At 42.1% G+C, this 23,895-nt stretch overlaps 1 protein-coding gene across 6 annotated transcripts in view; it reads left to right on the top strand.

Moving 5' to 3' along the window:
• The window catches only part of ARID4A (AT-rich interaction domain 4A), a 95,372-nt gene that overhangs the window by 6,231 nt on the left and 65,246 nt on the right, over positions 1 to 23,895 (top strand). For all 6 annotated transcript variants that reach the window (XM_040333813.1, XM_040333810.1, XM_040333811.1 and 3 more), the window contains 6 exons: positions 2,826 to 2,936; positions 6,941 to 7,006; positions 8,664 to 8,754; positions 9,989 to 10,068; positions 10,765 to 10,859; positions 15,904 to 16,033. In XM_040333813.1, the coding sequence (XP_040189747.1) occupies positions 2,826 to 2,936; positions 6,941 to 7,006; positions 8,664 to 8,754; positions 9,989 to 10,068; positions 10,765 to 10,859; positions 15,904 to 16,033 (573 nt within the window). The remainder of the gene's footprint in view (positions 1 to 2,825; positions 2,937 to 6,940; positions 7,007 to 8,663; positions 8,755 to 9,988; positions 10,069 to 10,764; positions 10,860 to 15,903; positions 16,034 to 23,895) is intronic.

Here is a 23,895-nt window from a genome sequence, read left to right as displayed (position 1 = left end):
TCATGCTGATAACGGAAGAATGGAGCAGGAGAAAGCCACGGGACTGAGCCTGGGTTCACATACATATGAACACAGACATCGCATGTGATTCGCACCCGCATTGCTGTGCCTGCAGATCATATGTGATGTCTGTGCAATGCAAGTTCAGCCAAACGGTATGTATGCCTGAACTCGCATTGGACTTGCACAAAATAGGTGCAGGGACCTTTTAAAAAAAATAATAAATAAAAATGATTTATTTTATTTTGATTTATTTTTCCTGTGCTGGAATTGGATCCCAAGTTTCTCCACACTTTAAAGGGGTTGTAAAGGTACAATTCCCCCCCCCCCCCTAAATAGCTCCCTTTTACTTTAGTGCAGTCCTCCTTCACTTACCTCATCCTTCGATTTTGCTTTTAAATGTCCTTATTTCTTCTGAGAAATCCTCACTTCCTGTTCTTCTGTAACTCCACACAGTAATGTGAGGCTTTCTTCCTGGTGTGGAGTGTCGTGCTCGCCCCCTCCCTTGGACTACAGGAGAGTCAGGACGCCCACTAACACACAGCTCCTTTCTCTGCAACGTAGAGAGCGTCCTGACTCTCCTGTAGTCTACCTTTACAACCCCTTTAACTTGCTATATTGCCCTTCTAAACTAGAACTGATCATCTGATTCTCTTCATTATCCCGATATAATTTTTTTACTGTTCTATTTCAAGCCTATAAAGAATTGTCTTGCTGTTTATTGTGATGTGAACAGAGAGGAAAAGTTTTTGCCACTCCTGTCTGCTGCTTTGCAACTGGCACTTTTTTTTTTCAATATGAACACCATAGTTCCAGTGTGATTACACTCGCCCCTTGATACAGTAGTGTAGGCTAGATTTTGGTATTTCCTCATCATGCTTGTTGAGAAATAAGCTGCTTTCTTGTTAAGAAATTGTGATTAACATCAAGCCTATGAAAATTTTTTGGTAGTTTGATTTTGGAACACTATTTTGTCAAAGCACCTTTTTTTTCCCTTATCTGGATAGTTGTTTAGCTGTCTTGTTTGTTTTGTATAAATGGTCAAAAACAACCATAGCTGATTACATCTGGTTAAAAAAAAAATAGTCTTGGGCTGGTTCCACATCAAATGTTCTATATTAAACCAAACGTTGAGTCATAATAAATAAAAAAGAAAAAAAAAATGATATGTATATAAAATGATGTGTATATTTTTTTTTGCGATTGCACTTTAACATAGTATCTTGCCACACGTTCTAAATACTTTATTGTATAATGTTAATATAAATTAGATGAATTGTTTGACCGAGAAACGAATTCAGATGTGTGTGACTTCATGTCAAGGCTGTTGATAGTAAAATAAATAAATGCAAAATGATGCACCCTTGTGCAAATATATTAAGGTGCATCAACCCCTAACTTTTTTTTTTTTTTTGTGCTTTAGGGTAGGCAGCATATTGTGGTGAACACTTTTTTGCTTTTAGTTATGGTTATCTGCATAGTTTGTCTATATTATGGTGCCCACAGGCATATGATCATTGATATTGGGGATTTCTGTGGGCACCTCGCCACTTGCTGCCTTTCTTGACTTGCCCACAGATCTGCATAGTTTGTTTATAGTCTATGCTTTTGTCTACTTTCTTTGAGATATTTTGATTTCCTGCCATGCTCCCATTCGAATGTGAGTTGCAGCACTTCTTCTGTCACTGCATGACTAAGGTGCTGACATGTGATGACAAGCCTGAGAAAGGGGTCCTGTGCAGCTCTGAAACATTGATCACATCACAGAAGACATGGTGCATTCTTCAATAAAGGTTTTGACATAATTGACGATTCATAGTGTACTGGCCAATAATGTGCATTTAATTATGATTGTCCCATGCCTGGCAAAGGGGTCCCACACGACTCCAACACATTGCACTTTCTCTATTGTGATGTGAACATTCTATATTAAAACTTTTGGATGGCGCTTGTTGATCCATGGAGTGCTGGCAAAGATGTGAATTTCCCGCACTGGTCAATGTACACATATGACATCTTCCCAGCACAGGCATGTCCCACTCTGAGTACTGGCAAACTTGCCTTTTTTTTATGGTGTAGTTGTGACTACTTGAGTTTTTCACCATGTCTGTAATGTTGCATAAACTGGCCCACATGCTTGCTTGCATTAGGCACAGGTAGTTCTAAAGCAAACTACTACCAATAATGTAAAGAGTAAGGTTTTATTTTAGTTCCCCTCTGTGTATTGTATATTCAGTGACTACAGCACCTGAAAATTGGTCTTTGTGTTACCACTCAGACATTCATTGCTCTTTGCGCTGCCTTATTTTCCAGCCTATTTGTTTTATTAGTATTGGCTTAGTTTGCTTCTTGTCAGATGAGTGCTGAGTTTTCTGGAGTCTCTGTCATTTTCAAGGCACAAACTTTGACAGGGTACATATTATTATTATTATTATTATTATTATTATTATTATTATTATTATTATTGCTATACATGATTTATATAGTTTTGCATGGAGATGGTTAACAGACAATTTAGAGATCATTCGCCTGTTTGCTTACCTTTCTGTGTACTGTTTGGCATGGCACTTTAGAACACTGGTTACCTGCTCTTCTCCCCTATCTGTATAGAAAGCGAAGTAAGTTCTCATGAGATGGAAACTTTTAAGAGCAGTAGGATAGAAGCTGTGTGGTGTTTTAATACAAAAAATAAACGTTACTTTAGCACTCTATGAAACTGTGATTCGTAACACCAAATAAGATGTTCATTAAGAATAAAAGGGGTTTGTAGCTAACTTTACTTGTTTTCTGTACTTACTATTACTCTTTCTGTTACTACTTTTTAGGCAGCCGATGAGCCTGCCTACCTAACAGTGGGAACTGATGTCAGTGCTAAATACCGGGGTGCCTTCTGCGAGGCAAAGATTAAAACCGTGAAACGCCTGGTAAAAGTCAAGGTATGTTGCTCCCATAAAATAAAAATGTTTAATATTTACAATTTTTTAATGGGTTATGGATTTCTTTGCCTGTCTTATTCTAAGTTTTTATTAATTCTATGTATGCCACAAGCTATGGTATAATTCTGAAAATTGATTAACCCTACTGTACTGACGGATCTAATTTCCTGAGGCCCAAAAATATCAGTACAGTACAAATAACCCCCAAATGACCACTTTTTGGAAAGTAGACATCCTTTAGTAAGAGAGATGGCAAGTTTTTTTTTAAAGTTGTTGTAATTTTTTTGGAAAATAAAAACAAAAAAAAGTTGTTTTTCAAATGTTTTACATACTGTCACTAGTGCAGTGTTGCATCATCATATAACTGGTGTGGCAGCGATTAGGGACAGATTGGTGACCGTATTGTTTTCGCAATAATTGTTTATAACTATGCATTTAAAGCGGAGGTCCACCCGATTTTTTTTATTTATTTTTTACTGCTAGATTTAAAAAAAAAAAAATGGACACTTACCTGTCCAGCGCGCCCGCGATGTCAGCGGCCGAGCAACCGCTCGTCTCTCGGCTGCCCCACGCCGCCATCCTCGTGAGGGAATCTGGAAGTGAAGTGTTGCGGCTTCACTGTCCGGTTTCCTACTGTGCATGCGCGAGCGGCGTGGCCCATCCTCACTGGTCCCCGCTTCCTCCTGGGACCAGAGTGTTTCCCAGGAGACAGCGCGGGAGACGGGAAGTGGCGTGACTCCCACGGGAGTCTATATCCGGAAGTGGGTGCAAATACCTGTCTTAGACAGGTATCTGCACCCCCCTCCCCCCGAGAGGTGCCAAATGTGACACCGGAGGGGGGGAGGGTTCCGAAAAACAGAAGTTTAATTTTTAGGTGGAACTCCGCTTGCATTTAACCTTTTTTTATTTTTTTAAATGAAAACTGCTCATTATGTGTTTACTATTGTGATTAGCTGTCACAACATTTTTCAGTTGATGGAGGTAATTGAGCGTCGGCTTTTCAATTGTAAGCTGTGTGTGAAATTTTTTTAAATGTTTTGTAAATGTTAACATAAAATATCAGAATTCTTTTATCCTTTTATTTGAGTTTTGGAAGCTAATTAGATAATTGGGTTTCTAGGGTCTGTCTGAGCAAACTGGTATATAATGGGAGTAGCTGGATATGATGGAGCCCAGTGGAGAGATCTGTACACGTGCCTCAGAGTTATGAGCGGATCTCGCTGTATTTCCTTGACATCACTTCTGTGTGATCTGATATTTTCTTTAAAGTTGAACTCCATACAAATAAGTACACATATGAGATGTATATAGGGCAGCTGTTTGAAGTGCCAACAGATTTGTATTTCTGCTCGCCCAATTCTGAAATGTATACAGCTCTTTTGTCTGGCAGGGCACAATACTGTTTGTTTGGCTGCAGATAAGTAATACTTAGGTCTTGTTCCTCCCCCAGCCTGTGATTGTTAATTTGTTTTATTAGCATGCTCCTTGTTGGCACATGAGCACTGCAGTACAACTGATTTGGCTCCTTCTGCCGAGTCTTCCTCTTGCAGTCTGAGCTCTGCTGTACAGGGGCTGCAAGAGGATGATACCATGTCAAAGGCTCTTGCAGTTAAAAAAAAATAGACCCATTGATGAAGGTTACTGTACTTTCGACATTGCTCTTTACCTTTTTAATATAAAAAAAAGTCCCATCAATAGCTTTTTAACCATGCCATAGTTGGAGATAGTCTGTCCTCTCTCTTTCTCCCATATTAAAGTGGTTGTAAACCCTGTTACACCACTTGTACCTACAGGTAATAAGGCTTACCTGTAGGTACTGTAAATATTTTTACTAAACCTACACGGTTTAGGAGATATTTACCATATACACTTGTGCCGTTTCTTCAGGGCCGGTGCCATGACAGGAGGCTCTCGCGTGCATGCACAGGAGTGATGTCATCGTGGCTCTGGCCATTCACAGTGCCGGAGCCCACGAACCCGGAAACATGTCGCCATTCAAAGTGGTGTATGGAGACCGCTGCAACAGCTCCAATCTAAGGCAGGGGTGCCTAATCTTTTGAAGAGCGAGGGCCACTTAAGTGACTTGGTAACCAGTCACGTGCCACAATGAGTGGAACAGGCGGATGACCGGTCCTAGTTCACTCCGCATATGGAGAGCTGACACAGCCTGCTCTATGGGCCCTTCGATTCGATCTGCCCAGATGGAAGGGGACGGAGGTAGGTGGGTGTAAATGGCCATAAGTCTGTTTACATCTGTGGTTCAATAGAGGTGAATGGAGGGTCTGATTGGGTTGGACCAATCGTGTCAAAAGTAGCCTAAGGCTGCTTTCACACTGACGCGCTGTGGTTTATCTGCACCAAGGGTGCAGAGCAGTGCACCTGTGGCTTAGCTGTACTTTTGCCATAGACTTCTATGCGCCGCAGCTTTTTTCCTCTACCGCCGGCTTCATTTACAACACACTTTCTCTGGGATGGTGGCTCAGCAAACCCACAATCTGGGCTTTTCCATCCCGCCATCCCAGAGCAGTAGGTTGTGGGCCACATCGGAGGGCTCCCGGGCCACTGGTTGGGCACCCCTGATCTAAGGTAAGTAATTTCCTAACAAGCTATTATGAGATGCATACTAGCTTATTATGTCTTTGTCTTACAGGGTTTCTTTTATTTTTTTCAGTTTACAACCACTTTAAGTAAACCATTTTATTTGAGATGTTTTGCGGTTTGTACTTCTCCAGGTGCTTGGGCATAGATTACTTTTATTATCCTGCTTATGGTTAACAGGGACTCGTGGGATCTGTAGTTCTGCATTAGCTGGGGAGACCTTAATCAAATGACCTACATGTCAGATAATTAGAGAAAATGTCAGAGGATGTATAATGCATGTCTACTGATACAAGGCCATTTAGTCTAGTGTCCTTTTTAATTTTCAGAGTTCAGATTGTTTGTAATCTAAATAGAATAAATGAGTATAATGTTCCTACAGTATATCTAGAGCAAGGAAGGTTAAAACGCTTGTAAGATAGATAGAGATTCTCTCACTCTCTCCCCCTCCTGTTTAATGGGCAATAAGAATATCTTCAAAGTTGTCACTGCAACAGATGTACCATTTGAAAAATGTACCCTCTAATCTCGTTGTCGTGACAGTTTAAAATTATGGATTTGGGGTGATAACCCTTCCTTACTCTGTTCAAAGCAAAAAATTAAACGTTTTTGATCAGTGTTAAAGATGCCCCTGTGCAGCAGCTTGACAATTTAAAGTGATTGTAAAGGCTGAAGTTTATTATAATTCTTTTTTCTACAATTTGTTATGCTTGCCTGCTTTGTCCAGTGGTATTGCACAAAGTGGCCCTGAGCTTCCTCTTCTGGGGTCCCCCTGCTGGTGTTCCAGGCCCTCCTCTTCTTGGTTCACCACCATAGAAAGCATCTATCCCCACCCACCCAATGCAGGTAATGCATTGAGGTAAAAAAAACATATTTTAGGTGTTTGGTCAGCTAGCATTTCTCTAAAGTCACTACCATTAGAAGATGGGTTCTCAATTGCCAATACCCTGTTGGCTCATTTATTTTAATTTTTTTGCACCTATAGAGATATTTGCGAACGTCATTTTATAGTGGGATGTGTTCATATTAAGTTTTTAAATAAGTGCATTGACGGCAGTGGACTTCTGATGCATACAAGAATAGACCAGAATTATTATGCCAGCAGATCAGAACCGCTCTAACTAGCTGTGACTCATAAAGCATAAGTATAATCCATCATAGACTCGCCATCACTTGAGACAATTGGGTCTTGTTGGGCTTCCCTACAGTGCCATATAAAATATTGCCAATGTTTGGAAGCGTTTGTCACCACATTCAGAGATTTACAGTAACGGAAACCTTTTCTATTTCAAAACCTTCAGATGCTTTGTGCTTTGCTGTTTATTAAAACTTTTTTAGTTTACGTACATGGTCCGTAAAGTGCATGTGTCTCATTTAATTGTCTCTACTTTCTTTTTATACTTTAGGTTACCTTGAAACAAGATCACTCTATCCAGCTAGTTCAGGATGACCAGGTTAAAGGTCCTTTACGGGTATGTACTTTTTGCTCAGTTCACCTTTTGTAACATGTTACATGCACCAGCCCCTACGCCCCCCCCCCCAGATCTCCTGCTTGTTGTCACAATTTTTAAGTGTCCATGCAGGTTTGCTTTTGGCTGCATAATTTATTCAGTGTTCTGGGAGTGTGAAAACTTCAGCTACCGGCAGCTTTTGCGGCTGTTGGCTTGTAGTACCCAATTTACTACCATGGTGCTGTTGAGCGTTCTGGTAGTTAATTGATTCTTCCTGTCAGTGTGGTACTGCCTGCCTGTACAAGGTACGAGCAGAGAGCTTACCAGTGCTAATTTAGTGGACTAATACATTTTAGTTGACTAAAACAATCGAGATGACTAAAACTAAATTGAAATTTGACTTTAAAATGAACACTGGTCTGTAATGTTCATATCTCAATACCATAAATGATACCATATTAGATTTTTCACTCCAGCAGTATATAATGAGTTTGGAAATGGTAGAGAAATGTTAACTAATGCATTACAATTTAATTTACACTCATTAGATTTAAGTTGACTAAAATAATTGCAGAAGACTAAAATGAGACTAAAACTGTAATTTTAGTCCTAAGACTAAAACTAAATTGAAATTTGCTGCCAAAATTAACACTGCAGCTTTTGCCGACAGTCCGTAGGAGTCCTGCTAATTTGTATATCTGCCACACTTTTTAGTTGTTTGCTAAGGTCCCTTTCACACTGGGCGGGAGGTTCGATGGCAGTATTTGGCCGCTAGCGGTGTGGTTTTTAACCCCCGCTAGCGGCCGAAAAAAGGGTTATGCAGAGGCGCATTGCCGGCGGTATTACCGTGGTTTCCCCATTGAAAACAATGGGAAACCAATTACCAATGGAAGGAGCGGTAAATCGCTCCTCTCACTGCTCCAAAGATGGTGCTGGCAGGACTTTTGGAGCGGTCCCGCCAGCGCATCGCCACAGTGTGAAAGCACTCGGGCGTTCACACTGAGACTGCAGGGGAGGCATTTTTCAGGTGGTATTTAGGTGCTATTTTTAGCGCTAAACTGCCTGAAATACTCCTCAGTGTGAAAGGGGACTTATGCTGAACTCTAGGGAAAATCCAAAGTAACCCTTGCTGTGGGGCTCCTTTCACGCTGCAAGAGTTAAATGCTCCCTTTTGTCTAGGTGAACATTTTCAGAAATTCTACCTAACTTTTCCTAAGCTACCCTTTGCAGCTGGTGCTCCCCTTTTCTGTGACTCTTCCAGTTATGGGGGGGACCTCAGTGACCTCACTTGCATGCAAGGATGCTAGTTCTGCATTATACACAGTGACGTCAGAGTGCCTGCAACCCATAGAGAGGCGAAGAGAAGCAGCTTTGGTTGACTGGTTGTACAGCTGGGAGGGAGTCTATGGGAGCAAAATGACAAGGGAGGTAAAGCTACTTTTGAATGATCCCCTGGACAAAAAAAAAAGCATTTAACTTTAAGGTAAAGTGCACTTACTGTGCCTCCATGCACTTGCAATAATACAGGTAAATATATGCCCTGGCAGAACTGCTGGAGGAGCACAACAGAACCTAGAAGGGTGAGTATACTTACCCATAAAAAGCTTGATAAATAAGGCCCATTGTGATTGTGACAGTTTCGAAAGTCTCTCATGTTAATGTGAACTTCTCTGTATAGGTTGGAGCTACAGTGGAAATGAAAGCACCTGATGGATCTCAGCAGGAAGCAACTATAAGTAAGCTGACAGATGCCAGCTGGTACACTGTTGGTGAGTATCATTGCTATGTTGAATATCTGAAAAGCAAGACTGGTTATCTGTCTTACAGAAACATCATTGCGCTTTACTAAACTTTCATAATACAGTATGTGCTTCAAAAACCACAAAATTGGTGTCCTCAGTTTATCTTATAATGACTCAGGTTTTATTACATTGGTTTGAAAAATACGTTAGCTGCATCCTGAACATTTCACAAACCTAAAATTATTACATAGGAGGAATGTGACAGCAAAATTTCAATCTAGGCCCTGATGTGAAAACTGTTGTTTTTGGCTTCTTGAACTATTATTTTTTCCACCCCAATCTGACATTTAGCATAGGTGTGCCAACATATTGGTGTACATTATCCTGGCTTTATTCTACAGACTAAGCCCCTGTTCACACCGGTGCGACATGACAATTCACACCCCATTGCCAGCAATTGAATTGTTAATATCAATGCGACTTGTGTTGTAGCGATTATGAAAAAAAGGTTTCCGCCTTTACCGATTTTCATTCCGACTAGAAAGTGTGATGAAGTAGCACGATTTCAATGCCACGCAGGTGTGAACCAGGACTAATATTGCAATTGGGCTATGATCAGATCTCTAAAAAGAGAAGAGGAAAAAAAAAACCTGCACCATTTGGCGCAACTTTCATCCACATAAATCCTGAGTTGCTAAAGAAGCCTCAATGTAAAGGCTTCTGTGTGATTTGCTAGGTGTATTTTCATAATTAAATATTCATTGTTTACCTTTACCTGTATGGGGTCACTGTCAGTGTGCAGTAATGTAGGAAGCTTGTTTTAACTGCCAGTCTCCATAGTGGCATGCTGGGCTCTGTTCACGTTCTAGTTTTCATAGTTTGTTTTGCCCTGCTCAACTGCTTAAACAGACTTTTTTGAAAGGTCATACGTACATATGTTTCAACCAATCGCCATATGAACCCTCAGATGGCGCAGGCCACGTGACCTGTTCACATTCTAACACAGGGAACAGGTGTGGAGTGTTGTGGTGTTGCAATCTGCAAGATATATGCATTTTTCAGCTCAATCACACCTTTTGTATGCACTGCAGCTTAGTTGGGGTGCATAGTAATTAATGAGTGAAATGGCATTTCAAAGAAAGTTAAAAAGAACACCGGTAAATGGTGCCCCTTCAAACAGTGACACCTTCTAAAGCCCATCCAGCACAAATGCCAACCTGCACAGATAAATAATCCCTTAACATATTGTATTGTTTTGCAGTTTTTGATGATGGCGACGAAAGGACATTAAGACGGACATCTTTATGTTTGAAGGGGGAGAGGCACTTTGCAGAGAGTGAGGTAATGCTAATGATCTTCTTTTCTTCCGCTTTAGTTTGTTAAAATGTATGTTACTCCACAAAGTAAGATTTAATAAATCTGTGGTAAAACACATGTATGTTTTTTGTTTATTTCCAATATAGCATTTTTTATTTTTCATTCTATCTCTTTAAAAACCCTTCTGATCCTGCCAGTTTCCCCAAGTCCCTGCTTCAAATTGAACTTGGCAAGCACAGAGTGCAGGACAGCGTGCCGACGCATGGTGTGCCTGTATCTCCCATGGTCAGTTGTGCGGCCACACCCCTCCAAGCTACTATTCGTTTAGTAAGGGGGTAAGTGTGACTTACATCGCGCACAGTTGGTGGGCGAATGGGCTTCTCTGACATGTGGTGGAGGTACTTCCTGTCTGTGTGTACCAGTTTCAGCTTTGAAAGCAAAGTCACTTCTGTGTGTATGTCCAATGTTGACAGGAGACTTTTCCACTTTGTCTGTCCCTTCTAAACAAACACATAACCCCCCCCCCCCCGCTACAGTTAGAGGGACAGGAGAGGCTTTGACACAATACAAGAATAAAACAAAGGTTGAATTAAAAAAATAACGTGTTTTGAGACATGCAATTCTATATATGCGGTAATACAATGCCCTTTTGAAGAAGTGTGTTCACAAATAATTTTAATGGAAAAGTTTGTTGACATTTCTGCATCTTTTGTTGAATAGACTTTAGACCAGCTTCCGCTAACCAATCCTGAACATTTTGGCACTCCGGTCATTGGGAAGAAATCTAACAGGGGAAGACGGTCGTCCCTTCCAGTGTGAGTTTAATCAGATTTGTCTGTCATTCTGTACTGTTTGGGTAGACAAGTAGGCATTGCATAATACTACAGTCACATTTTGTCTCTTTACCTCTCAGTCTGACCAGTAACAGAGGTACATACTGATACATTGATCTCGTCTATAACAAGTTAAGTCTGGGGTAGAGTTGAACTTTCTGAGGGTGTTCTAATTGTTTCTCTCTCTTCCTGTCCTGGTGACAACCAAACCCTTAATGTATGGGACAGTAGGTGGTTAGATTTCCCCAATGGAGTCGCCACCAGAAAATATCTCCAAGCAGTTTTACACCCAAAACAAAAAATTGGTGCGCTGCTCTATGTGTGTCAGGGGGGAAGATGCCCCCCCCCCCCCCACAAAAAATGTGTCCTCCCAATACGCTACGACTTTTTATGACGTCCTACCAGCGCACTGCTTCAGTGTGAAAGCACTCGGTCTTTCACACTGGCGTGTTTTTTTTTTTTGTCCTGTATTGCCTGCAAAGCGCCTCGGTGTGAAAGGGGTCTTGCTTGAGAGGTGCAGATTCAAAGCTGCCATGGACTAGGTAAGTGACATATAAGCAAAGGCCTCTATTTATTATGAAGAGGAAATTTTGTTCCTGAAAGGTGTTCTTTGCTGAAAGGATTCTGTCTGATCGTGGCCGCAATTTTCATGACTCGTTGCAAACTGTGCTTGTGTGCGTAATGGTTCTGAAAGGTAAAATGACACAGTAAATATGATCCCTGATGCACCAGCTAATAATACATGTTTTTTTTTAATCCCCCCCCCCCCCCCCCCCCCCCCCCAAGAGACCAAGAAATTCCAGTCCACTGCACTGTTTGCATGGTGTCAGCTACTGTTTAATTACAATGTTACCATGACAATTATTCCCTTGTCTACTGAAGCCCCATTACATTACATGTAATTATAGATTGTTGCCCTTTATCTTTTTTGGGGGGGGATTTGACTCTTGTGGCACATTCTGTGTTCTCTGTAATTCATGTGTCTGTATAATTTAATTTCTTTATGCTTTCAAATGGCTTTGCACTTGCTTTAGGAAAAATCATGTAATATGTAAAGTGTATCTATAGCTAAAAGCGCTGTCAGGTTTTACTGCTATCTGGAGCTTTTGCTTTCTGTTCTGGTGACACAGGTTTACCAGACAGGAAGTCAACGGTCAACAATAAAAACAGCTGACAAAAGGTTCTAGCACACCACACCGCACTTAAAAAAAAAAAAAAAAAATCCGTATGTGTTGCTGTTGGAGAGTTTCTCTGTGTTGTGTGTTTTTTTAATTTAATTTTACTGTCTGGTGAAACGTTTGTCATCAGAACAGGAAGTGAGGGGAAAATTAATTAACGCTGTACAGCAATCAAACCTAATGGATTCTAATCCTTAAAGGGGTTCACCCTAAAAAAAAAAATTCTAACATTACAATGAGCTGACCTGTGACACGCATATGCTGGTCGTTTTTTTTTTTTTTTTTTCCGTACATACCGTTTTATCTGTATTTTCTCCCCAGATTTCCCGCGGGAGTGGGCGTTACTATTCACAGGGTAAGTGATTGACGTTCTTCCGACAGGCGCATACAGCGCGTCACGAGTTGCCGAACGGCGGGTCGGCTCTATACGGCGCCTGCGCACCGACGTTAGGCTTCTTTCGGCAACTCGTGACGCGCTGTATGCGCCGGTCGGAAGAACGTCAATCACTAACCCTGTGAATAGGAACGCCCACTCCCGCGGGGAATCCGGGGAGAAAATACAGATAAAACGGTATGTACGAAATAAAATAAAATAAAAAAAAGACCAGCATAATGTCCATGTCACAGGTCAGCTCATTGTAATGTTAATGAGCTGACCTGTGACATGGACATTATGCTGGTCTTTTTTTATTTTATTTTATTTCGTACATACCGTTTTATCTGTATTTTCTCCCCGGATTCCCCGCGGGAGTGGGCGTTCCTATTCACAGGGTTAGTGATTGACGTTCTTCCGACCGGCGCATACAGCGCGTCACGAGTTGCCGAAAGAAGCCTAACGTCGGTGCGCAGGCGCCGTATAGAGCCGACCCGCCGTTCGGCAACTCGTGACGCGCTGTATGCGCCTGTCGGAAGAACGTCAATCACTTACCCTGTGAATAGGAACGCCCACTCCCGCGGGAAATCTGGGGAGAAAATACAGATAAAACGGTATGTACGGAAAAAAAAAAAAAAAAAACGACCAGCATATGCGTGTCACAGGTCAGCTCATTGTAATGTTAGAATTTTTTTTTTTAGGATGAACCCCCGCTTTAACCACGAAGAGCAGAGTTCCACTCGCATGTTAGAGTTTAAAAAAAAAAAAAAAAAAAAGCTTGAGCTCTGCTTTTAATAAATAATAAAGCTAAATAAAAAATAAATTAAAGCTGAATTCAGTTTTAAATTTGTTTTTAAATTGGGGCCTTAGTTAAGTACCAATAATTTACCTCAATTAAAATGTTATCCACCTGTGTCCGCTGCTTATTGATACTTACAAGGAGCCTCTGATGGTTCTCTATTCAGGTAACATCTTGTATTCTTTTCAAAGACTACAAAAGCATTTTGTGTATGGATGTCTCAATCTCCCCTTGTCCAATAACAAAAAAATACAAAATGTTTGCTGAATAATGGCGCACCAAATCAAGCTCCCTGTTGTTTGCCGTGTTTTAGCAAGCTTTACCTTCTGTCTCTATACCTCTAGCCCTGATTGTCAGTTTCCCTGCCAAGACTTCAACAATGACATCACCATCGGATCCTGCAAATGTGTAACCTTTTTCAAAAAAACAGCAGCAGCCACCAGTGAGGTGCACATCATTAGAGGTACCTTACTGGTACCTAGCTAATGCCCTAAGTTTTTTTCACACTTAAAGTGGAACTTTAGTCAGAAAATTAAGTCCTGCTAGATCACTTCAGGCTGCCCCCTTTTCCATATATAGCTTTGTAAAACTTTAAGCCTGGGTTCACACATATGCAAACGCAGACATGGCATGTGATTCGCACCCGCATTGCTGTGCTGATCACATGTGATGTCTGTGCAATGCGAGTTCAGCCATACAGTTGTATTGATGAACTCGCATTGGATTCACACAAAAAGTGCAGGAACCTGTTCACACCCATGTGATCTGATCCCTGTCCAAATTCACACTGCGATCTGTGAACCGATCTGGGAGTGTCATTAACTTTGTTTCAACGCCCCTCGCGGTGTGAACTGCCTGTGGGGTAGATGCGATGCGGGAACCGGCACTGGAATCGCGCTGGTTCCTGCATCGCATATGTGTGAACCCAGGCGAACACTAAATGCCTATATTGTTTAAACTCAAGGAAATAACTGCCTCAAATTGCTCTGCACATGCTCAGTTGCTCTCTATTTTTAGACACTGCCGAGTTTGTAGAGGCCAATCTGCTGACATCCCTAAAGCAGAATTAAACCCTCCGATCCTTTACAGCCAAGGAAGCTGCTTCTGTTTGATCTGCAACTGCCATGGTGCTGCACATGTGACCATTAATGCCACCAGCCATTTGATGGTTTGACAGTTTGGTTGAGGACACAAACAAATGTGACATTTGACTATCCCAGGATTCCAAGAATGTAACTGGTTTTAACAGGAGCAGTGCTAGAGGCAATTTACCGCACACACTAATTTTTGTAGCATTATTGTGGAATGTATGTTTCTTGCCCAAGAAGATTATTTTGTATCGGGTTGTTATTTTTCTAAAGAAAAACTGCACAGTTTGCTTCTTTATTGTCTATGTAGTACAAAATAACAGGTTCACTTTATTGCTCCCCATCCTCTCCAGTTGCACATACTCCTGCATTACTCCTCACTCAGTGTAAGTAGTTCAGCATTGTTGCAGCCAGTGTTTATGCAGGACTGAGGGCTTCCCAATACTACTACTAGAATGGTTGTATGCTCCCTTATCTTTGGTAAAATGGTGTATTTCTCTCACTTCCAACAGCTGGAAAAGGCAGTGGTGGAATGAAGCAAAGCCAATCATGTGCTGCTCAAGCTTGTATACAGGAACTGCAGATTACCCCTGTATCTATTGTAAGGGAACTGGGTCAACATGTTGGTTACATTTCATGCTAATTAATTTTTTATTTTTTTTAAATTGATTGAAGTTTTCCAAGGATGTTTTCCACCCAAAGAAAATTAAATGTTTGGTAAATATTCCATTGACATGATTTAAAATGCACAGTAGAAATTGGTATCTGTAAGTGGTCTTGCCTACCGAAAACTCATGCACATACTGCCACAATGCACAGCCAGGAAACTGACATGCTCATGTTTACAATTTTTTTTTTCTGGTTCACCTGCTTACTTAGCAGATGTTCGTTGAGTAGCCTGCAGGTAAACAGGTTATTTATGGGGCCTAGCCATTTGAATAAGGCTGATTTAACAGAATTACTAATTCTTTGGCAGGTAAAACTCTAAATATACTTTTAAAGTGGATGTAAACCCTCTCCTATACCCAGTAAAGTGAACAGCCTCAGATGATACACAGGGATGAAACAAATCTCCCTACATAGGTTTTTGACATGTATATCTGCTGTCTTCAGCTTGCTGTATTTAGAATTTGTATTTCCTCATTCAGCAGTAGGAATGTAGTCTCGGCATACTCTGTGTGACAGCTGATTGGAGGAAAAGCACCCCCCCTCCACATAGGCAGAAGAACAAAGATACTTCCAGAGCTGTGCTGTGACAAGACAAGCTCTCTGATAATCTATAGCACCCTCCCTGACACATTTTAGGCTGGTTTTAGCTCCCATCTCTGAGAACTTTTCAGAAGTTATGCTGATAACAGAGGAAAGAAAGACACAAACTCAGGGCTTTGGAGAGAGATGGGTAAACACTAGAGATATGTGTCTAGGTCATATTTCATGAATCGGGTTTACATCCACTTTATTTATGGAGTTTCTGGGTTGATCTGTTTTAATTCAAGTGCGAGAGCCTCAACTGAGATAGTTTAGCACTCAGATGTCATAGCTTCCCAGACCTGTAATTAAAAGCTTCCGTTCTCATGCCTCCTTATAGGACGGAAGATGAGAAAGAAGACAGCAGCAGTGAAGAGGAAGACGATGATGTGAAACGCATTGGAGATGAATTACTGGGCAAAGTAGTGAATGTCAACTGCAGCTTGTCGAATGAGTGTTACCCCGCTGTGGTAAGTAACAATATCCATCTCTGCTCCTCTCCGGGCAATAGTGCTTTACATCACATGTATTATGCAGGTTTATTAATTGGTAGGTAAGGTTTTAGTTATTTGCTATCAGAATTAAACTGTGTTCTGCAGTGTTGGTTATATAACAGGGAAACATCTGTAAATCTTAGGGAAATCTTCTTTTCTAGGGACGACAAGGTGTATAAGTTTATTCCTGTCATGTCCTGTAACTGGAAGTGAGAGGCAATCTTCCTATTGGATACAAGCAGCATTTACAATTTGGGTGCTTTAGCTCTTTTATAATATTTGCTTTTTTACTAAAACTAGTTATTTTTGCCATTACGAAGTTCTGCTTTAAAAAGTAGCTTTATTGGTGTCCTTACCTCATCGCAGAGATTGGATATTGGCTTTGCTTGGTTCCTGACAAGTTGCATCACATTGGATTTTTGTATCTCTGGGCTGCCCCAGAGGCAGGCAGATGACATTGCAGTGTCCTCCTCAGCTATTCAGAGAATGCACCTTTTTTTTTTTTTTTGTCACAGTAAATGCAGACTAGAGGCCTATGCTGGCCCTACATGGCTCTGATACAAAATGTGAGGCGTTGGTGGCCTTTTCAACATCAACCAGCTCCACAAAGTCAATTTAATAGTCAGCTGAGCTGGCTAGAAAATAATTGGCAAAACAGTAACTGCATCCTGTCAGTGTTTGGGTATTCAGGGAGCCATGGGTGCTGTGTCTATCTGAATACGATAGCTGCTCAGCAACTGCTTCAGATTGTTGCTCTTATGAGGAGAGTTCTGTACTAGTTTCAACATACATCTGTGAAGTCACTGGTTTTGCTGAGTCCATTAAATTTTTATCCTGTGAGATCTGAAGAAGGGGTAGTGGTGTTGCTCCTAAAGCACATTGGCTGTTTGTTATTTTATTTTTTGTCAACAATTGAAAATTATCTTGAATTCATTGATCTGATTTTGGTGTGGTGTTCCTTTCTGTATTTACATGGTTTTAATACGTTGCACAGCAGTGCAGATTTTTCCATCCACACTGAAATGAGAGAAGTCGAGCCATGTAAGACTGACTTTAGACTTTTCTGACTTCAGTGGTTGTAGGTTTGTTAGTGACTTGCCTGATAGTGAAGTCAGGATCAGATAGCAGCCCTGGGACCTGCATCTTTTTAAAGTGGTATTTAATAGTTTCGCTTATAAAAAAAAAAAAAAAAAAATCATACTTGACTGCTCTGTGTAGTGGTTTTGCACAGAGCAGTCCTGATCCTCCTCTTCTCAGGTCCCCCGCTGGCGCGTCCGACTTCTGCCCATGACCAGTACCCCATAGCTAGCTGTTTGTGATGGGGGCACTGGTGCGTGCTCTCTCCCAAGCCTTGCTCTATGCTTCCATGCTGCTCCCTCCTAATTTTCTCACTGGCTGTGGTGGACAGCAGTGGGAGCCAGTGGCTCCGGCTGCTGTCTTGGCCAATGAGAAGAGGGACAGCTGAGGCTCTCGTGCACATCGCTGGATGGAGAGGGGGCTCAGGTAAGTATGAGGGGGGAGGGGGCTGCTGCACACAGAAGATAGAATGCTTGAAATAAAAAAAAAAAACTCCAGCCTTTACAGTGGGGATCAAAAGTTTGGGCACCCCAGGTAAACATTTGTATTAATGTGCATAACGAAGCCAAGGAAAGATGGAAGGCATCAAATTACAGATTAGACATTCTTATAATATGTCAAAGTTAGATTTTATTTCCTTCATTTACACTTTCAAAATGACAGAAAACAAAAAAAAATGGCGTCTGCAAAAGTTTGGGCACCCTGCAGAATTTATAGCATGCACTGCCCCCTTTGAAAAGCTGCGACCTGCCAGTGTCATGGATTGTTCTCAATCATCGTCTGGGAAGACCAGGTGATGTCAATCTCAAAGGTTTAAATGCCCAGACTCATCTGACCTTGCCCCAACAATCAGCACCATGGGTTCTTCTAAGCAGTTGTCTAGAAAACTGAAAGTAAAAATAGTTTGACGCTCACAAAGCTGGAGAAAGCTATAAGAAGATAGCAAAGCATTTTCAGATGTCAATATCCTCTGTTCGGAATGTAATTAAGAAATGGCAGTCATCAGGAACAGTGGAAGTTTATAGCAAGATCTGGAAGACCAAGAAAAATATCAGACAGAACAGCTTGCAGAATTGTGAGAAAAGCAATTCAAAACCCACATTTGACTGCACGATCCCTCCAGAAAGATCTGGCAGACACTGGAGTTGTGGTACACTATTCCACTATAAAGAAATACTTGTACAAATATGGTCTTCATGGAAGAGTCATCAGAAGAAAACCTCTTCTACGTCCTCACCACAAAAATAAGCGTTTGAACTTTGCAAATGAACATAAAGACAAGCCTGATGCATTTTGGAAACAAGTTCTGTGGACCGATGAGGTTAAAATAGAACTTTTTGTCCGGAATGAGCAGAGGTACGTTTGGAGAAGAAAGGGCACAGAATCTAATGACAAGAACCTCTGTCCAACTGTGAAGAATGGGGGTGGATCAATCATGCTTTGGGGTTGTATTGCAGCCAGTGGCACAGGGAACATTTCACGAGTAGAAGGAAAAATGGATTCAATAAAATTTCAGCAAATTTTGGATGGTAACTTGATGCCATCTGTGAAAAACTGAAGTTAAAGAGAGGATGGCTTCTACAAATGGATAATCATCCTAAACACACCTCAAAATCCATGGGGGATTACATCAAGAGACGTAAACTGAAGGTTTTGCCATGGCCTTCACAATCTCCTGACCTCAACATAATTGAAAATCTATGGATAGACCTTAAAAGAGCAATGCGTGACAGACAGCCCAGAAATCTCAAAGAACTGGAAGACCTATCCGTGTCAAGGAAGAATGGGCAAAGATACCTCAAACAAGAATTGAAAGACTCTTGGCTGGCTACAAAAAGCGTTTACAAGCTGTGATACTTGCCAAAGGGGGCAGTACAAGATATTAACTCTGCAGGGTGCCCAAACTTTTGCAGACGCCATTGATGGAAATAAAATCTAACTTTTTTTTTATATATTATAAGAATTTCTAATCTGTAATTTGATGCCTTTTGGAGATTTTTCCATCTTTCCTTGGCTTCGTTATGCGCATTAATACAATTTTTTTACCTGGGGTGCCCAAACTTTCGATCCCCACTGTACAACTGCTTTGAAGGCTGTGTTCACATATGAGCACACAGCAGGAGTCTGGTGCGTCCTTGTTCACCGGTTCAATTCGCACCGCAGGAGATTGCGACTGGCTCTCTATGGAACCGATTCACATATCTCAGCAGCGGCTCCGGTGCGATTTGCACAGTAGCCTGTGCATCTTTTGGTCTATTTCAGGTGTGAATGCAGCCATAAATTCAGGCTGAAATGGACCAAAAGACACACAGGCTCCTGTGCAAATCGCACCGGAGCCGCTGCGGAGATATGTGAATTGGTTCCATAAAGAGCCAGTCGCAATCTCCTGTGGTGCGAATTGGATGCAGTGAAACCCACATCCAATTCTCACTATTGTGAGTCCAGCCTAAAGGTCTAGCAAGTTTTTTTTTTTTTTTCTGGCTTCACGTAAGAAGAGTTGCACAGATGCTCTTTTGGTTTTAGGTGTGTGATCTATATTGGCCATTTTTGTGCATTTGTGTCGTGAATCTTCCACCCTGTTACTGTGAACGTTTTGAAAATGCTCTTGATCAGCCCTGTAATGGGACACATGTACATTTGGCCTAAGCTCCCGATAATCTCCCATTTGACTTGTTGAAGTTGACTTGGCACCTGTCCCTTTGGCAGCCTTATCATAGTAGTGTTGGGAATACATAGCTTGGCTTTTTGTCCCAGGCTGCTTTGCTTTCCTTTGTTTGGATTTATCTAGAAAAATCCTATTTATCAAGGTTCAGTTGGAAATTAAAGCCCAACTCAACCCAGCTGACACTTTATTTTGTTTCAGCTGAGAGGAGAAAATGTGTCCACTATTGTCTGAGGAGGACAGAGCATGCAAGTGCAATAAAGAAATGTACACAATACTAAAGGCTTTATTTCAAGCACCATTCACACAACATTTACCCAGGATTCATACGGCGCTTAGACGCTCACTTCACAGTGGGCATTTGGCGCCTAATTAAGCTCAAAAATCAATCAATCATACACTTCTCCAGTTGAATCCAATCAAAAAAGTGTGAATTTTTGGTTCGAAGTTTTGTGATTTGTTTTTTTTAGAAATGGACCCTTGGGGGTTGATTTACTACACCTGGAGCGTGCATAATCTGGTGCAGCTCTACAGAGAAACCAATCCACTTTTTTTTTTTGTTATCAGCCCTGTTGAGAGGCTTTGGTGAGATATCAGGGGTCTTAACAGACCCCTGATATCTCCCCCTTGAGACGGAGAAAGAGATTCCCCAGTCCCTTTCTCTGCAGCCTTAGCTGTACTGAAAATGCATGGAGCGAAGACAGACAGCGGCTCCTCTCCATTCATAAACTGAGACATAGTAATCGCAGAAGGTTACAATGTTTCAGTTATGTGAATGGACAGAGTCAGTGGTCACTAACTCGGTTCATACAGAAACGAAGGAGGAGGACATGGAGAGGGACAGCAGAACGGAGGGGAACACAGAGGAAACTGGAGGATGCGGTGACAGTCAGCGGTGATCGCGTGTGTTGGAGTTACAAGAACTGATCACCGCTGTATAGATTTCACTAAAGCAGCTGAAAGCTGTGGGGGGAGAAGCTTGTAACTCCCCTCACGCACCGATCACTGATGACTGTCCAGGTATCGGGTAAGGCATCGGGAGCATTTGCCTGAGTACAAGTAATCGGGCAGATGCTCGGTATCAGTATCGGGACAACCCTAGTTTTAATCATCTTATGTCCTGAACTAAGATAAAGTTTTGGTTTTAGGTCAGGGGTGTCCAACCTTTTGAAGAGCAAGGGCCACTTAGGCGACTTAGTAACCAGTGATGGGCCACAATGAGCTGAGTGGGCAGATGACAGGTCTGCATATGCAAAGCGGACACAGTAATCTCCTGCTCCATAAAGGTGAATGAAGGATCCAATTGGGTCGGACCGATCAGGTGAAAGGGGCCTAGGGCTGCTTTTACACTGATGGTCTGCAGTTTACCCACCCCACGAGTAGAGTGCACTTGTGGCTTTCTTGCAGGTTAGCTGTACTTTGCCATAGAATTGTATCATAATTTGCAGGTGTGATACACTTTCAGAAAGCGCAACAAACCCGCAGGTAAACCCAGAAGTCTTTGGCTCCTTGCAGGTAAGCTGCAGCTAATAACAGAAGTCTATGACTCTGCGCTACGCCTGCAGATCAGTTTGAAAGCACCCAGTAACCACTGCAGAACAGATATGCCCATATATAAACTGAGATTTTAGTAATAAACTGACCTTTATTAACAGTCTTCCATTCAGGTATCGCCGTCTGTTGCAGTCCCAGGTGGAGTGTATTCGATCTCACTCTACCTATGACAGGAATCGGCGCCATACAGGAAGCACCGGCTTATGCAGGTCTGCTCCACAGCTGCTTACTTCCTCCAACGCTGGCTTCATTCACAATACTGATGCTCTGGCATGGCAGGAGGTCGCGTGCCACATCAGAGGGCTCTGCGGGCCACTGTTTGGGCACACCTGCTTTAGGTATACTTTGACATCTAGATAATTAATTCACCATGTTGACTGAGATGCCTTCTTTTTTGCAGCAGATCTCAAAACTTTTTTTTTTCTGTAGGAAATTTGGTGCTTTTTGTTAGCTATGTCAGAAGTGTGCACATGCTGACATCCACCTTGAATTGAAACGGTTTAATGTACGCAGATCTTTGTAGCTGTGGTAATTTGTCTGGTCTTGAGCGAACATCTAGTTGGAGTAAGCTTGTACTCGCTTTGAAGCTAGTCCTCTGTCAGCATATGTAGAGATGCCTTCTTGCCGTTTCACTTGCTTTGCAGTGTGCTCCTGGGGACATGAAACCTTGGGAACTTTGTATTTAAAGTGATACTAAAGGTTGTGTGTTGTAGTGTTTTTTTTTTTTTCTTTCTTTCTTTCTTTCTTTCTTTCTTTCTTTCTTTCTTTCTTTCTCTTTTTTTTTCTTTTGTAAAAAAGGTTAGCTTAAAGCGGTAGTTCACCCCCCCCCCCCGACACATTTTACCATCGAGACAGGCATTGTAGCGCGAGCTACAGTATGCCTGTCCCGATTTTTTTAACCCCGTACTCACCTTGTAGTCGTCCATCGTAGATTTCGGCTCCCGCGGGGAATGGGCGTGCCTATGGAGAGGGAGGATGATTGACGGCCGGCCCTGGCACTTCACTCTCCCCGAAGACAGCCGGAGTAGGTCTCGGCTCTTCACGGCGCCTGCGCACAAGCTATGCGCACGCGTCGTGAAGACCAAGCCTATTTCGGCTATTTCCGGAGAAGTGTGACGCGCCAGAGCCGGCCGTCAATCATCCTCCGTCTCCATAGGCACGCCCATTCCCCGGTATCTTCGATGGACGACTACAAGGTGAGTACGGGGGTAAAAAATTCGGGACAGACATACTGTAGCTCGCGCTACAATGCCTGATTTTAAGGTAAAAGAAAAAAAAATTTTTTTTCCCGTCGATAGGGTGAACCCCCGCTTTAACTGTTCTGTGCAACCTGTGTCCCTTGCCTCCTTTTCTGAAGGTCTCTTGCCACGTTGTCAGCTTCTCCCCTCCTCCGGGTGCCTCCTTAACAAGCCTAGATTTGAAGAGGCACCCATGCATCCACTCATTTCTGAGCTGTGTATTGTGCATCCATAGATACACACAGGACCAGTAAGCCATGCTCCCAATCACTTTTGACAGAAGTTTGACTGACAGCAGCAGGAGCCTATGGCTTCCACTGCCTATCGTATCTTCTGTGAAATCAGGAAGTAAGGGGAGCGGTGCTGCATTTGTGAGAGCTCTGGAGCGGTGACAAGAGTTAGGTGTTTGTTTAGGGATGGGGATCCATTCACTGACCTAGAACAGCACACAAAGGGCAATGAGATTAGCCCAAGATTATCACAATAATTATAAGCATTCTGTTTGTTTACAATTGGTCCATCATTGTGAAATCAGGCCTGCAAGGTTAAAGTGGTTCTAAAGCCTCAACATTTTTTTTTACCTTCATGCATTAAGGGCCAGTTCACACCAGATGTAGTTTGGTTCAGTTCCGTGTGCTTTTTTTTCTGCACTAAAATGCATGCACAGTGTTTTCCATGTATTCCAATGGCTCTAGTTTACACCATGCAGTCCGTTTCGGTGCAGAAACTGTCCAGAAACTGACTGCATGGTGTGAACTAGAGCCATTGGAATTCATAGAAAACACAGTGCCTGCATTTTGTGCAGAAAAAAAGAGCAAGAAACTGAACAGAACTGCATCTGGTGTGAATTAGAAATAAGGTAAAAAATATATAACCATTGGTATCACTTCTTCATACTTGCGCCCTCACTCGCTCCAGTGCTGTGCTCGTCCGTAGTGGCTCTGTCATCCATTCCTGCTCTTGCAGGCTTTGCTGAGGTTCCTGCTGCTGTCGGTCAAATCCTGTGAGCTTCACTGTCTGTGTTTATGGATGCAGGCAGCATGTCTCAAGATCGAACACGCAGGTGTGCCGCAATAGGAAAGTGCTTCCTATGGTGGCACACGAAGAGGAGAAGCCAGTAATGCTGTCGGTTGGGGGGGTGGAGGAGACCCAGAAGAGCAAGATAGGGACCACTTTGTGCAATTCCACTACACAGAGCAAATATAACATATTTGTTAAACAAAAAAAAATACTTTACAATCGCTTGCTACTTCAGTTAAAAACTATACACAATTTTGTACTCCTTGACTTATGTGACTGGGTAAAAT

This window comes from Rana temporaria, chromosome 13 (genome assembly GCF_905171775.1).
Source record: "Rana temporaria chromosome 13, aRanTem1.1, whole genome shotgun sequence".
Taxonomy (NCBI): Eukaryota; Metazoa; Chordata; class Amphibia; order Anura; family Ranidae; genus Rana; species Rana temporaria.
Note: the sequence above shows the minus strand (reverse complement) of the source record. Positions and strands in the feature narration are given on the sequence as shown.